At 45.0% G+C, this 14,470-nt stretch overlaps 1 protein-coding gene across 9 annotated transcripts in view; it reads right to left on the bottom strand.

The window, feature by feature from the left end:
• Positions 1-4,703: 4,703 nt before the first annotated feature.
• Positions 4,704-14,470, bottom strand: part of Chtop (chromatin target of PRMT1) — a 10,087-nt gene continuing 320 nt past the window's right edge. The window contains exons 2-7 of one of the 9 annotated variants that reach the window (XM_005411419.1): positions 13,000-13,081; positions 11,524-11,677; positions 10,802-10,885; positions 8,737-8,923; positions 7,774-7,911; positions 4,704-5,874 (exon numbers count right to left, since the gene is read on the bottom strand). In XM_005411419.1, the coding sequence (XP_005411476.1) occupies positions 5,669-5,874; positions 7,774-7,911; positions 8,737-8,923; positions 10,802-10,885; positions 11,524-11,677; positions 13,000-13,064 (834 nt within the window). In that variant the 5' untranslated portion in view covers positions 13,065-13,081 and the 3' untranslated portion in view covers positions 4,704-5,668. Of the gene's footprint in view, positions 5,875-7,773; positions 7,912-8,736; positions 9,464-10,801; positions 10,886-11,523; positions 11,678-12,999; positions 13,082-14,470 lie in introns of those variants that run through there. The other 8 variants (XM_005411423.1, XM_005411421.2, XM_005411422.2 and 5 more) reach the window with 8 other exon arrangements.

Below are 14,470 nucleotides of genomic sequence, written 5' to 3'. Positions count from 1 at the left end.
AAAAAAAAAAAAAAAAAAAGAAGATTGGAATAATGAGGAGCGGGGGAAGCACAGGTGTTCAGAGCAGCCCCTGCAAGCACGTAGGGAAGGGCTGTGCCCAGGCCTGGGATGCAGGTACTGTTGGACAGCGTACAGGTGTGGCCTACTGAAGGCTGCGAAGTTGCTCTGATACCGTGCTGGTGGGATGTGCAGAACATCTGCCTTCCAGAACTTGTTGGAATTCTCCTGTGTTCTGGGGGAGGCTGTCTATGGGTGCCAGCCCACTGAGGCATTCTGCTGTGGAATGGGCTGAGGGGAGGCTGTTGGTTTTTGGGTATCACTGGCTGCTCTGCTCCCAGGACCTCAGGCCTGGTGAAGCCAAGTTCTGTGGAACCCATTAGAACCAGAAAACAACAGTTCCTCCTGAAATGCTTCTCCAGTGTCCTCTACAGCCAGCTGGCAAAGGGAAAATATTTAAAGGGTCCAGAATCATTGCCTGGAGCACACAAGAATTAGTTTAGAGCTGTGTGGCTTTCTTTCTGGTTGTCCTATGGCTGGAAAGTTTACGACTCTGCTCCTGCAGAAAGCTCTAGATCTAAAAGATTATTTTATTCACATGGGTGTATGTCACAGGGAAATGCTGGTGTCCCCACTTCCCAGGCCTGATCCTTAACAAGTCTTGTTTTCTAAACTTCCCATTTTTAGTTCCAAGTGATTGGTTGTCTTTTTTGTTTTTTTTTTCGTCTTTTTAAGACAGGGTCTCGCTGTGCAGTTCAGGCTGGCCTAGAGCTCACTTTGTAACCCAGGCCGGTCTTGAACTCTCAATGATCCTCCTGCCTCAGCCTCCCAAGTGCTGGGGTTACAGGCGTGCGCCACCACGCCTGGCCCAAGTGATTTTCTTAGGTGGAATTGTATCAAATGTAAAAAGGGGAGAGGGCAGCTAAGATATGGGGAAGGGAGGAGAGGACAGGAAGGGGCAGAATTACTGGACAGTTGTACAGGAAAATTCAGAGACCATGATCCTCCCATATCTCACAAACCACCTTCTGTAGGTGACCTCTGGATGGTGTTTCTTAGGTTCCAGTTGCCCCACAGTGCTCTGGTTTAGGGCATTTGCAGCTTACAAATATGTTCACTTCTCAAATGTGTTGTGTTGTCAGCAGACTGATGCACTGTGGGTGCCTGACTTGCCTTCCCGCAGCCAGCACAGCTGGGGCTGAGGATGAGAACTGCGTTCGAACGTGGCACTCAGCCCTGGCCAGCATCGGCAGCGGTGCCTGCTGTAGGCAGCTGCGATGTGGGTGATGATCTGATGATCTGCCAGCCATTCAGAAAGTGGAGGCAGAGGATAGGTACTGCTTGCCAATCATCACATGGCCAGCAGCCTCTGCTAGTCCTTGGTCGCAGAGGGGAAGGAATTTAGGTGACTTTCACTTACACTCCAGGTGGGCCTCAGCTGCCCCTCAAAACCCTTTTCCCGACTTCAAGAATCCCTTGTTAAGATCCTCTATCAGGCCACCTGCAGTTGGAACATGTTCCTCATGTCTCCGTGAGGAAAGCGTTCACGGTAGCATTACTCACTTCCTGCACTCGTCTGATGAGCTACATGGGACCATCTGCCACCACTGCTTGCCTTTCTCTTCTCACACTGCCAACCTCATCACACCAGAATCCCAAGAGCAGGGCTCTCTTGGGGTGCTATCAGGATTTCAGTGCATAGGCCTTCCTAGTACAGCTTTTAGGGTATTCCCATCTTCTGGAAGCTCTGGCTTTGCCCTACTTCTGAGGCCTCCTTTTCCAACTTCATTTCCCCCACCTCCTGGATGAGGCTTAGGCTGACATGCTCTCTCCTTGCTGGCTGCTGTGAGATGGGTCTGGGGTATGTCCAAGAGGGAGCTTTGCAGGCACACAAGGGTTGGCTCCGGAAGCAGTCATATGGTGACCTCTGCTTGCAGGCCACATGCACTTGTACCCACCATGGAGGATGAGTGAAGTGGGTAACCAGAGTCGGCAAAGTGCCTTTGTGTGAGACGGGTCATAGAACAGTGCTCAGTCATGGCTCTCCCTGGGAAGAGGGTCCAAGCCAGACTTCTTTGGGCATCTGTCATCTGAGGACAGGGACAGGGATATGCCCAGTCCACTAGAGGCCAGCCTGTTTGGGGAGCCCTAGTTTCAGTGAAAAAACTGGAAATCAGTGGAGTGTGATGGACATGATGCTGGGAAAGCTTAGGACAGGCAGTCAGGAGCCTGTCCTAACCTCCTGCCATCCTGTACCTCCAAGGAATAGACACCATGATTCCTGCTTATTACAAATGGGTCAGACTGTTGGGGGGGATCTGGACTTGGCAATGCTATGGGGGGATCTAGGGGGCTTTTTGCTCACTTCTGTCATCTACCTTTCATCATTTCCTTCTGTTGTAGCCCTGGCTTTCCCCCAGAAACTAGCCCTTGGATATGCTTTAGTTAAAATCCAAGGGGGATGGCTTTTGGTCATTCTGGAGGAACCCCTTTCAGCTAAGACTTCAGTTTTTTCTGTCTCCGATCCCTGCCCATGGATCGATCGATCTATCTATCTATCTATCTATCTATCTATCTATCTATCTATCTTTGTATTTTGTCTGTGTGAGAATGGTCTCACTATGAAATTCAGGCTGGCCTTGAGCTCACTTTGTAGCCTAGGCTGACCTTGAACTTGCAACCATCCTCCTGCCTCAGCCTCCCAAGTGCTGAGATTACAGGCATGCACCATCTTGCCCAGCTGCCCATGGATATTTGTCTTGGGTAGGTAATTGCCTAAAAGTGTAAGTAAATTGATATGAACAAATCAAGTTTAAATGGAGAATAAAGTCAACCCCTTACAAAGGTCTTTTGGGCTGCCTCTCAGGCCTGGTGGCCTGCCAAACATGATGAAGCCCACAGCTGGCGCTGGCTGCTACCATCCATGGGTTCCTTTCCTCAGGTCCCATGCCTCCTTTGTTTGCCCCACTTTGAGCTGGTCTGGTACTGCTCGTTGCTGGGAGATGAGTATTAATCAGCACTGCCTAACGAGGCCCCAGGGAGCTTAAGAGGGTAAAAGGAGTGGGAGCTGGGACCTTATCTCTGTAAGCCATCATCTCTCACTAGGATTGTGTAAATCATTAGATATATACTCTGCTAAAACATTTGTCTCAAAAAAAAAAAAAAAAAAAGAAAAAAGAATCAAAAAACTTCGTCTCCCCATTGCCCAAAGCATGAAGTCTACTATCTTTACCAACAAACAGGCTCCAGAACATCTCTACAGTCTTGACTTATGTCCCCTCTTGGGAAGCACTATACATTTTCGTGGCACACATTGCCTTTTTGGTCATGGTACCTGTATACCTATTCTTTTTGCTTGGAGTTTTCCTGTCTCCCAACTGTCTGACTTTCAAGATCCAGCTCAACCTCTTCCGTGCTCCGAGTACCCTTCTATGAAATGGTGATGTCTTATGGGGTTAGGGCTTATAGCAAGCCCTCGGCAGATGGCAGCTCAATTGGTGAAAGGTTGACCGAAGAGTCAAATTTACACTTTGTACCAATTTGCCTGGGAAATTTACTATCTACTGAGGATGGCAGAAGAGGGAACAGACCTCAGAGACCTTGAAAACATGTAAGTAGCAGGGGCTGGAGAGCCCACAGCTGGCTGAATTCAATTCCTTGTGCCTTTTTTTTGAGTGATACTGGGGTGGAGCCCAAGGCCTTGCATGTGCTAGGCAAGTGCTCTACCAAGTTATATCCCTAGCCTCGTGTAAGGATGAATTCTTTTACGATGTAGAATGCAGAGGAGGTAGGAAGAGGGGGCTCCCCTCCTCTGCTGGGACTTTCTCCTGAGCATAGCCTCCCCCAAGTGGAGGTCCCCAGCATTATACTCTTGCTGGAGTTGTGCTGGAAGATGAGCTGTGAGGTGAGTCCTTGTGTTTCAGCACTGACAAAAGTGCTGAGCTGGGGGATTTAGCTCTGCTGAGCCATTGTCCAATACCTAGTCTTCAGCCAACCCTGGTGTTTCCCCTCAGATATCCCATCTCAAACAGCTAAGGATTCAGGATTGGGAATGTAGCTCAGTAGTAGAACACTTTCTTGGTGTGAGGGTGGCCCACAGTTTGCTCCTCAGCACAATAACCAATGAACGGGTAAAGACTGAAGTTCAGGTTGTCACATCAAAATTTCCTTCTGGGCTCCCAATGCAGATCACCTAAGTTTAGGGTGCCAAGTAAGCCAATGCAACTGACTTGGCTAGGGTGATCAGGTTTTTCTCCCTTAAACACTGCAAGGAAAAGCACTGCCGAGGTCCAAGGGCCATCTTTAGTTTTTCATTGATCAGAAAGGGTCTATTACTGGGTAGAGGAAGAACCTTTTGGTAGGCTTTCATCAAAGGAAGTTAAACCAGGTGTGGTGGCACACACCTATAATCCCAGCACTTGAGAGGCTGAGGCAGGGGGATCGCTGCGAGTTCAAGGCCAGCCAGAGCTACAAAGTGAGCTCAAGACCAGCCTGAACTGCAGAGCGAGACCCTGCCTCAAAAAGACAAAAAACAAAACAAAACAAAAAAGGAGGTTAAAATTGTCATTTTGTACCCCCAAACCACACTTCCCTCAGAATCTTAACAAAACCTTGAAGGACTCTTACCTATACAGGGGTACAGTAAGATATCATTAAAGTAGCTACACCATTTCAAGGAACCCAGCAAATAAAGAGAACATCCTGGATGGATTCGAGAGAACAATTTATTGTCATGAACCAGAAATACAAGATTCCACTGAAACTCCAATAACTGACAGATTATGGTTGAACTTAAACCTTTAAGGGAAAGAGGGTCAAATAAAGCCATTAAGTAGAGAAGCCCAAACAAACATGAGAATAATGGATTTCAACATTCAATAGCTCTTGAACCCTCCATCCTTCAGCAGTTAGTTTGTAACCCACTGCTCTCCCATTCCTTTTTCCTTCTGCTGCATCTACCAAACCGCTGGCTTCCTCCCCTATGGTCTAGGTAGAAGCCAACTCAACCTCTTTGGACATACAAGGCCCAGGGGAAAGCTTTAATATCTCACTTGGGGGTAGAAGTACACATATTCAACTCATCACACTGTTATCATCTATGTGGTGTCAATAAACACGGTAGTCATTCCAAAGCAACTGAAGGTATTACCTGTAATGTGGCCCTGTAGCATTATCAACATAGCTGAATGCACTTTTGAGCCCCACATCTTCCTAACACTAAGAGCCAAGTAAAGAGGACATACAACAGAATTCCAACTCAGAAACCAAGGCATTCGGTAGGAACACTGGCTCTTTCTGGGACCTTTTGGTGGGGGCATAGAGACAAACACAGGATACATTAGAATATCAGTGTATGGCAGGCGACAGAAGGCAGAGGTAGGGTAAGTGTTCTACCCACAAGGCCAATACATTCATGTTCCAAGAGAAGTCTCGATGAAGGGAAAAAACAACAAAAAACATCCAACCAAATCAAAGGAAAAAGTTTTCATACAACACAGTATCAAAAGTAAAAGGAACACACAAAATGCACAAACTGGTGGCAGGTAACTCCACAGCCTGTTATGATAGGTCCTTCTACTATCAACCAGGTTTCTTCTCTGTCATCCCAAGGCTATTTACAGATGTAGTAACTTTAACAAGAGTCTCTCACAGAAGGGTAGGCAGGCAGGCTTCAATCATTGGTTTCAGGATCTGTCTGTGCCATGTAGGCATCCAACTCAGCATCCAGGTGTCCTTTAGTTTTCGACATGTAGGCATCCAATTGGTTGTCCAGCTGCTCCTTGGTCAATACAGGGCGAGTAAGGGCGCCTCTTCCCCGTCCACGTCCTCGTCCTCGTCCTCCAAAGCCCCCTCTTCCCCGACCTATCATACCCCGACCTGGCCCAAGGGGGAGGGAAAAAAAAAAAAAGTTACAAGTAGGTTTAATGGGTGTTGTAAGAAATGCCCCTTACAGCAGTGGGGCCTAGCTGAGAAAAGCTTTAGGGGAGGGTAAAGAGGAGAGATCTGGAAAAACGAGAAACACACTGGGCAGAAAGCAACACATGGAAAGCACACATAATGAATCCCTCATTACATGCTCATCTCGAAATGCTATTTATCAACAGAAAATAATCTGCTGATAGATATAATTTAAAAAAATCTCTCCCTAGAGTTTGAGACCCCCTATGAATTCACAATGAAAATATATTGTAGACAACCCATTTAGTAAGATAGGGAGGCAGTTAAAAGGGCACAGAGAATCAGGGGCGTAAAGGCAGTTTTCAAAGCAAGCTTTAGTGGAAGCTCTGGTAAGTTATCTAATTTCTCCTTAAATTTATTAAGTCTAGCAGGTGACTCCATGTGTCAGAACACTGAGGTTATTCTGATACAGAAACAATGTAGGGAGATGGGGAAAAAGCATTCTTAGTTGTCCCAGCCACTTCAGAGTCTAGTCACCTTAGGACATTGTGGTTATCTGAGAAGCAGTTTCAGTTCACTCAACAAAATACATCCAGCTTTCTGAAAAGCTCCTTTAGTCTTTCTCAACCCTGTGATGTCTCTCAGAAACTGAGTCAAGATAATTTGGAAACAGACTATTTCATCCTGAAACCTAAACTAGCTTACACTAACCTAAACTAGCTTACACTCCACTCAATAAGCCAAGTAGTATTTAATGGGAGATAAGAAAGTTAAGTCCTTGGGTTTTTTTGGAGACAGTCTTACTATGTAGTTCAGGCTGGCCTTGATCTCAAGGTGATCCTCCTGCCTCAGTCTCCCAAGTGCTGTGATTACAGGCATGTGCCGCCATGCCCAGCTGATCCTTGGTTATTAAATGTTGTTTCCTAACAGTACTCCTTGGCCAACTTCAAGACTGTAAATTATTGTAAATTATTAACACTCACAATTTAAAAGGACCAGAGCAGATATACACAGGGGCTATCTAATAGATTTATTCCCCTTTAACAGGTGGTGTTGGGAGTTTCTCACTCAACTCTTAAAGCACTTATGAGATTTGGCACTAAACAATCCAGCACTGAACTCTTCCAATTTGGGTCATGATGTCAAAAGACAAATTATCAAGGTGTCAAAGGGAAGATTATTAACAAGAGCCCGTTGTTTAACTGACAGTAATACTGTGTTACTTTCTACCTTGATGAGAAAAACCGCCTCTGGTTCCCCACAGGCATACGTTATATGTTGAATTCACTTGGTTTCAGAGCCCATGCCCAATTCCAATTCTCACCCTCCCTGCACCTGCCCTGGTGCTGTGACTGAACCCAGGGCCTACCGCATGCTAAGCACGTGCTCTACTGCTGAGCTTCAGACTGCCCTCTTTAATTCTGGTTCATCTTTCTCTTTTCTATCTTTTTTTGTGGTGCTGGGGACCAAAGGGCCTTGAGCATGCCAGGCAAGAACTCTACCCTTAAGCTGCATTCCCAGACTCTTCACTATTCTTATCTTACTTAAAGAAAGATTTACCATGGGGTGGTGTGTGGTGGTGGGTGCGGGCAGAGATAGAAAAAGGCAAAATCCCTAACCCACTATTTTGTCACTTTAACAAATTAAAGAAGAAGACTGGTAAAAATATGGCTCTGTAACATGTACCTGATTTTTAAAAAAACTATGATGTCTTTCCTACTACCAGCATGTGAAGTTAGAAAATAAGCCAGTTTCAAAACAAAACAAGACAAACAAACAAGCCTGCCTATGACTTAAAGCTGTGCAGAAAGGTGGCTCTGAGTTTTTAAGGGAGGGAAATAAGGGGGAGCTACTCTCTGAAGTTGGTAGCTGACTAACCTCTACCACCGATTCCGCCACGACCCATAGCTCCACGCCCTAGGCCCCCTCTCCCAGGACCTCCACGACCTCGAACACCACCTCTTCTTAAGCCCATTCGGGGAGCTACGGCTCGTCCACCTCGAAGCAGGTTTTGACCTTGGAGAGGAGGCATACAATGTATATGCAGGTAAATCCAAGAGAGACAAAATAGATTCTAACCAAAGGAAGGCAGTGAGGGTTAAATGGAGTAATTCGATTAATTTTTAGGTTGGATGGGGCAAGCTGCACACTGAGTGTGAACAGATTAAGCTGCTCTTCATTCAAATCAATTCAACGCTTCTCACCAGAAATTCATCTATGGAAGAAGCTGGGAGTTAAGTACATTCATTTAACAAATAACTACTGAATAATTAGATGCCTGGTATTATGGTACGCTTAAATAAATGCTATGGTTCCTCCTCTCAGTACGTTCTTATAGGGGATAAAGAGCTACACAGGAAACAGTTTTAACAGTGCCCAAAATATAGATACAGGTGAGTGTTATAGGTCAACTCGCCCTTTCTTCCAGATATTAACAGTGTTTCACTAGCACCAGTTATAATACATGCCAAAAGATCCATAAATTTCTGTTGGTGCTGTGGATTGAACTTAGGGCCTTATGCATACTAACCACATATTTCTTAGGCTTATTTCTAGACTTGAATGTGCTTTGATTCAAGCAGCAGCAGGGTGTTTAAAATGGAATGGAGATGACATGAATTAGCTGTTGTTACCCAGGTCATAACCTCTCAACTATGGCACATTATCAGAAACGGAATGGTATTGATAAAAGACATGCAGCACTACTAAAGTATGTGATTCCAAGTTATTAACTATATTAAATTCAGAATTAAAGATGTTAAACGAATGTGTCCATAAGCAGCCCAGGAGGAGAGGGAAGGGGATAGGGCCCAACAGTTATCAGGGACATACAGCACTGACCTCGGAGCGACATCCCGCCCCTAAGAAGGGTTCTGGTGGCGCGTGCCCCACGCAGTCCTCCTCTGGGCAAGCCTCTCTGGACTATGGGCAGGCCTCGTCCTCCAATGGCTCCCCTGGCCAGGGCCCCTATGGGTCGGCCTAACCGTGCCTGGATGTTACTCTTACCCAGGCGCTGCTTTAAGCTCTTCTGGAAGAAAAGGTGTTGGAGGATTGAGATCAAAAAAGCAATTCAGTGAGATTTGGCAATTCCAAGTGCGGAGAGAAAAAAGCAAGTGAGATACCTGGTATGTTGGGAAATAAACCTGCAGTGGGTATCATAAGGATCCCAAACCAGAAGTCTTTCTTTGACTTAAAAGAAGTAGAATTCTAATCCAGAGCAGAAACTTTAAGCTTCAGTAAGTTTCCATGGACTTGATAGAACCACAATCACCTCAATTATTTGGATACAGAAGTCATATACAGCAAGCTGGAACTTACGTTTTAGTACACACACTGTTTTTGAACCACAGGTTGACAAAGACATGACCGAATTCATACCTGCCCAAGGACTACCACTGTCTTCAAAGGCTTACTCAAACACCATAAGAAGTTCATCACATTGGGCAAAGTTTAAAGTACAAGTTCATTTGAATTCTCGTGATTAAGAAAAAAATTGATTTTTCAGTCAAAGAAGCCAGTGTCTCCATTTTTCCTTTGAGTATCTATCTCCAGACGGTCCATTTTTTACCTTAAGATGCAAATAAAAAAGTCAAAACTTCCTTTCCTTATAATTCTTAAAAGTCTCTAATTCTACCATGTCTACTTTTGCAAACAGCTCCCTTAAACCAGTATAATGACCTTTAATTAAAAATGAGCCTGTAACTCATTCTTCCACAGCCAGCCAGCCAAACTTGTTAGAATTAAGACAGGTAAACTATAAAAAAGGGCCACATATGAGGACAAGGCCGTAATACATTTCTGATAATCTAGTCCTCAGAGAAATCTCTAATATCTCAGACAAATTTCTTCAAAGGAAAAGGGGATAGTACAGCCTTGAACACAACTAAGGCCCTAGGCAAGCTTACTTTTATATAAAGCTATCAGTATGAATGAATATAAATTCTGTGTCCTCAGGCTCCACCCACAAGTGACTAACTACTTATGATAGCTCTCAGAAAGATGCTGTGTAGCACTATCATTCGCTAACTCAAGATCACAAACTGCTACTTACTAATCAGAGAGGAAAAATTCTGAACATTATGCATCTAACACAGGCAGGTAAAACTAACCATAAAAACCTGCCCAGTTACTCTTCTGATTAGCACACAATTACTACTTTTTTCCCCTTTCAGCGCTGTGACTAGAATCCACAACCTCATGCATGCTAGGCTAAGTGCTCTCTCACTGAGCCACCAGCCCCCAGCACACGACTATGAGGCAGGGCATTCTAGAAGTCTCCCATACTCAGTTATCCTGAGTATATTCATTTCTCTTAGCCCTACACTTTGGGGAAGAACTGTACAGTGCTGAGTTCTCCCACTCCATCTCCACTGCACTAATCCTACTTTCCAAATTGAGGATACTGAAGGATATAAACTATACGAACCAGTTTCCACTTTCGGGCTGTGCTGTACAGGTAGTCATCAGCCACACGTGGCTATTTACATCAGAAGTAAATTAAAAATTTTAAAAATTAAGCTCAATTGCACTGGCCACACGAAGTTCTCAACAGCCACATGTAGCTAGTGGCTACTATGCTGGACAGCACATAAAACATTTCCATCACTGTAGAAACTGTTGCACAGTACTGCCCTAGATGCTGCTTTCTACACAGCCACTTCAAGCTCTTTGTTAAAAGATCCTTTGGAATATGTCAAGATTTTAGTAATTTTTATTGGTGTTTTGTTTGCCAATTTCCTGAGTCAGGGATGAATCTAATCACTCCAAGGCTTAAAGCAGCTGAAGCTGAAAGCCTTGTTTATTTTTGGTCAGTGAGCCCAATGGTTCAGAGTGGGGGTGGGAGGGTGTTATATTTAACTGCTGAATTTATGCACAGCCATGCAGTGCTACCAGTTAAAGTCCTTACAGTTGCATGGCACCGCCCTTCAGACGCCCAGCCACAGCTTGGACATATCCTTCCACAGGCACTGTCCGGACTTGCATATAAAGTCTATGAATAATAAAGAGCAGGTTTTATTCAGGTCTGAATAGAATGATTTCTTACTGGAAATTTGAAAGAGAACACACTAACAATCATTCTGTACTCTTGCTTTATAATACTTCAAATGCTGTGGAATTGAGTGTCTCTCTTTATATTTAAGCACTGAAAAACCTGACTAAGGCCATTCATGGCTCCCTGACGCAGGAAGAATAAAATTCTAATTTGTAAATAATTTAACACAGAGTAAAAGATGCTTTGAACGTTTAATCTAAAACAGAAAGTGTTTCCCCCGCCCCCCCCCCAGTACTAGGGATGGAACCCAGGGCCTTGTACATGCTAGGCAAGCTACACTCCCTGGCCCAAAGCAAAGTCCTTTTGTAAAAAAACCTATAAATCTCCTTTAAGGGTAAAGAATGAAAAAAAGAAATTAATCCTCACTGCTAACACAAACAGGCCACAAAGATGGTAAACTCCCTAAAAGAGAAAGACAATAAAAAATTACTTGTAAGTACCTGCCAAAATTGGAATTCAGAGCAATTTTAGCTTTTGCCCTGAGCCGCCTTGTAATCATCCATCTCATCCTGACAGCCTCAGTGGATTGACACAGCTCACAACTGCTTCAGGACTATTAAGACTCGTTCTCTCACCTGCTTAAGTTTTAATGCTGCCTGGACAGAGGGTCTATTCTCCATCTGCTGGGCCAGTCTTCTGTTTCTGGCACTGGCTAGCTGCTGTTGTTGCTGCATCGAAGCCCGAATATTCACTGGCATCGGCTGTTTGTTCTTCAGCATATTAGTAAAGCTTCAAGGTCGAACAAAATGGATGTTTAAACAAGAGCTTTATTACAAAACATTTATGGGCATTTTCATGGCTTGCTAGACCAGGAGCTTCAGATCCCATGAACTTTAAGTAAAGTGGTACATTTAGATCATGGCTGATGTGGGTTAGACTCCTCTTTTTCCACAAACTTGCAAGAGTCAGAAACTTAGAAATGCAGCTAAGGGCAGCACATTCAATCGAAAGTGATAACAAGGGCTCAGGTAACAGCTCTCAGACAGGTGGAAAGTATGAAAAACACGCAATAAGCAGATATGATGACAAGAAACAGAAGATGCAGTTTCAAAGACAAATGAAGAAAGCCTAAACCTTGGGGGACTCAGAGTTCACTTTGAGGGCAAATATGAGAAAGGTCGAGAGCACCATCAAAGCCTGTGAAATAATACACCCACATAAATACAGGAGTGCATCACATTTTAAAATGTCAGTAAATGAATATAACTAGAGTAATAATTCTTAAGAGATAGAGAGAAGTACATATACTTCAGAAGAAGCAAAAATAGACATTACATCTCTTAAAGCACTAACTACAGCTTGATAAAACTACTGGCCAAAGGCACTGAATGAACAAAGCCCTCAAAGTTAGAAACTATTTTTAAATACCTTAATTTTTTGAAGTCCCAAGAAATCATTCTTTTCTGACTCCGAGAGAGTAATTCTGAGAGTTAGATTAGTTCAGTAATTAAGAGACTTAGGAGGATGTCCCTCTACTATTCCCGTCACAGTTAAGTTTAGTGGAGTGAAAGAGTGAAAGAACATTTAACTGTTAAAAGAATATAAAACAAAAACAAACTAAAAAGCAGAACTGGAAAGAAAGTGAAATGGAGCAAAGCAAGTGCCTCTTACAAGGCCCAGGAATGTCATTCAAGGGCCTTTGGACATATTCACGGCTTGCTACCTGCCTCTTACAGGCCAGACACAACACTGCTGGCCTTGGACTGGGCAGCAAGCCTACTGCAGCTGGGGTATACCACGCTACCATGCTGCACCACCCCTGTATCAATGTAAAAAAAAAACTGAAGAAAAGGGAGGGTGTGAGGAGTCCTTTTAAAATACATCCCACCAGACAAACACTTCAGACAGCTTAACATAAAAATCTACTGATAAGGGGTTTTGAAACAACTGCCCAATTTGTTTTGTGTACCACATGAGATGCAACTAATAACAGAGGTCTGTAGCCTTCTGTTGCTATTTAGCTTACAACTGGTTTTTGTGCATTGGACCCCAGGGCCAATTTAAGTAATCTTTTCTTAGGAAGGAGCTGAAGTTGCTGTTGGCTGCCTCACCGCTCATTTAGAGACATCTTGGTGGTGCTTTTTAGCACAACTTTCGGCGCTGACTGGGCAGCCATCTTCAAATCCCGAGGATCTACAAAGGACAGTAAGTCGAATAAGCAAATCAGAATAATGGCCACTTCATTTCCACACGAGGCAAGACCCACATGAGCAATGAATAAAAAGGCCTCTATCATCACGCTGAAGACTGTACCAAAATTCAAGTGTTTAAAAGTTTTTTTGGTCTTTTTTGGCATAGGGTTTCACTGTGCAGTTTCGGCTGGCCTTGAACTCATGGCAATCCTCCTGTCCCAGCTTCCCCAATGTTGGGATTACAGGCGTGGGTCACCACACCGGGCTCAAGTGTTTCTTTTTTGAGACAGGGTCTCCCTATGTAGGTTCAGGCTGGTCTTGAGCTCACTTTGTAGCCCAGGCTGGCCTCGAACTCGCAACGATCCTCCTGCCTCAGCCTTCAGAGTGCTGGAGTGCCGGGATTACAGGCTACCGGCGTGCGCCACCACGCCTGGCTTCGCGCTCAACTGCTTTCAGTTTATTGGCAGCTACCTTTAACTATTAACACTGCAAAGCTACAGGACAGAAAACATGTCATCCCCAAAAAAAGGCCAGAAATGGGTACAGCTAAAGTGTAAGAGTCTGACTTTTAATCTAGAACTGTCCTTTTCAACCTTGGTTGAATATGATTTAGCTAGGGAATGCTTTTTTTTTTCTGTCTTTTTGAGACAGGGTCTTGATATGCAGTTCAGGCTGGCCTTGAGCTCACTTTGTAGCCCAGGTTGGTCCCGAACTCGCAACGTTCCTCCTGCCTCAGCCTCTCGAGCGCTGGGATTACAGGGGTGCGCCAACAGGCCCGGCCCCAGCTAGGGAATGTTAACAGATGCCTGGGCGCAGACCAACCGAACTGCAATCTTTGGAGGTGAAGCCTGGGGATCAGCAATCGGAGGGAAAACAAAAACCTCCCTCGGGGCTTCTCATGTGCAAACCGGAGAGTCACGATCTAGAAAACATAGGCATGCCTAGTTCTAAAAGTGAGTTTCAGTTCCAAAATCAAGTAGGGGGGGGCCGTGCAAGGGGCTGTGGATGTGGGGCAGCGCAGCTTAGTACTTTCCTAAATGGGCGTTCACCGGGCAGTTAGTACTCGGACCGCCCTCTTCAAAATTTAACCCCAAAGGCGCTGAGAAGTCCTGCAGTCTTTAATCTCGCTACCATTTAACGAAAAAAAAAAAAAAAAGAAAAAAAAAAAGAGAAAGAAAAAAAGGGTACTGGGGTCCAACCCAGGGCCTTCAAACTGGGGCGCAGCCCCGGCCCTTTCCACAGGCCGAGACAGAACCCCGCCGAGCGGCCACAGCGCCCGGGACGGACCCCAACCGCCACGCTCCGCCGCAGCCTGCGGGGGCTGGGGTCACAGGCGTGCCCGCCACGCCCGGCCTCCCGGACCACTCTGCGAACCGGGGGCCGTCCGGCG

This window comes from Chinchilla lanigera, unplaced genomic scaffold (genome assembly GCF_000276665.1).
Source record: "Chinchilla lanigera isolate Chin_1 unplaced genomic scaffold, ChiLan1.0 scaffold00144, whole genome shotgun sequence".
Taxonomy (NCBI): domain Eukaryota; kingdom Metazoa; phylum Chordata; class Mammalia; order Rodentia; family Chinchillidae; genus Chinchilla; species Chinchilla lanigera.
Note: the sequence above shows the minus strand (reverse complement) of the source record. Positions and strands in the feature narration are given on the sequence as shown.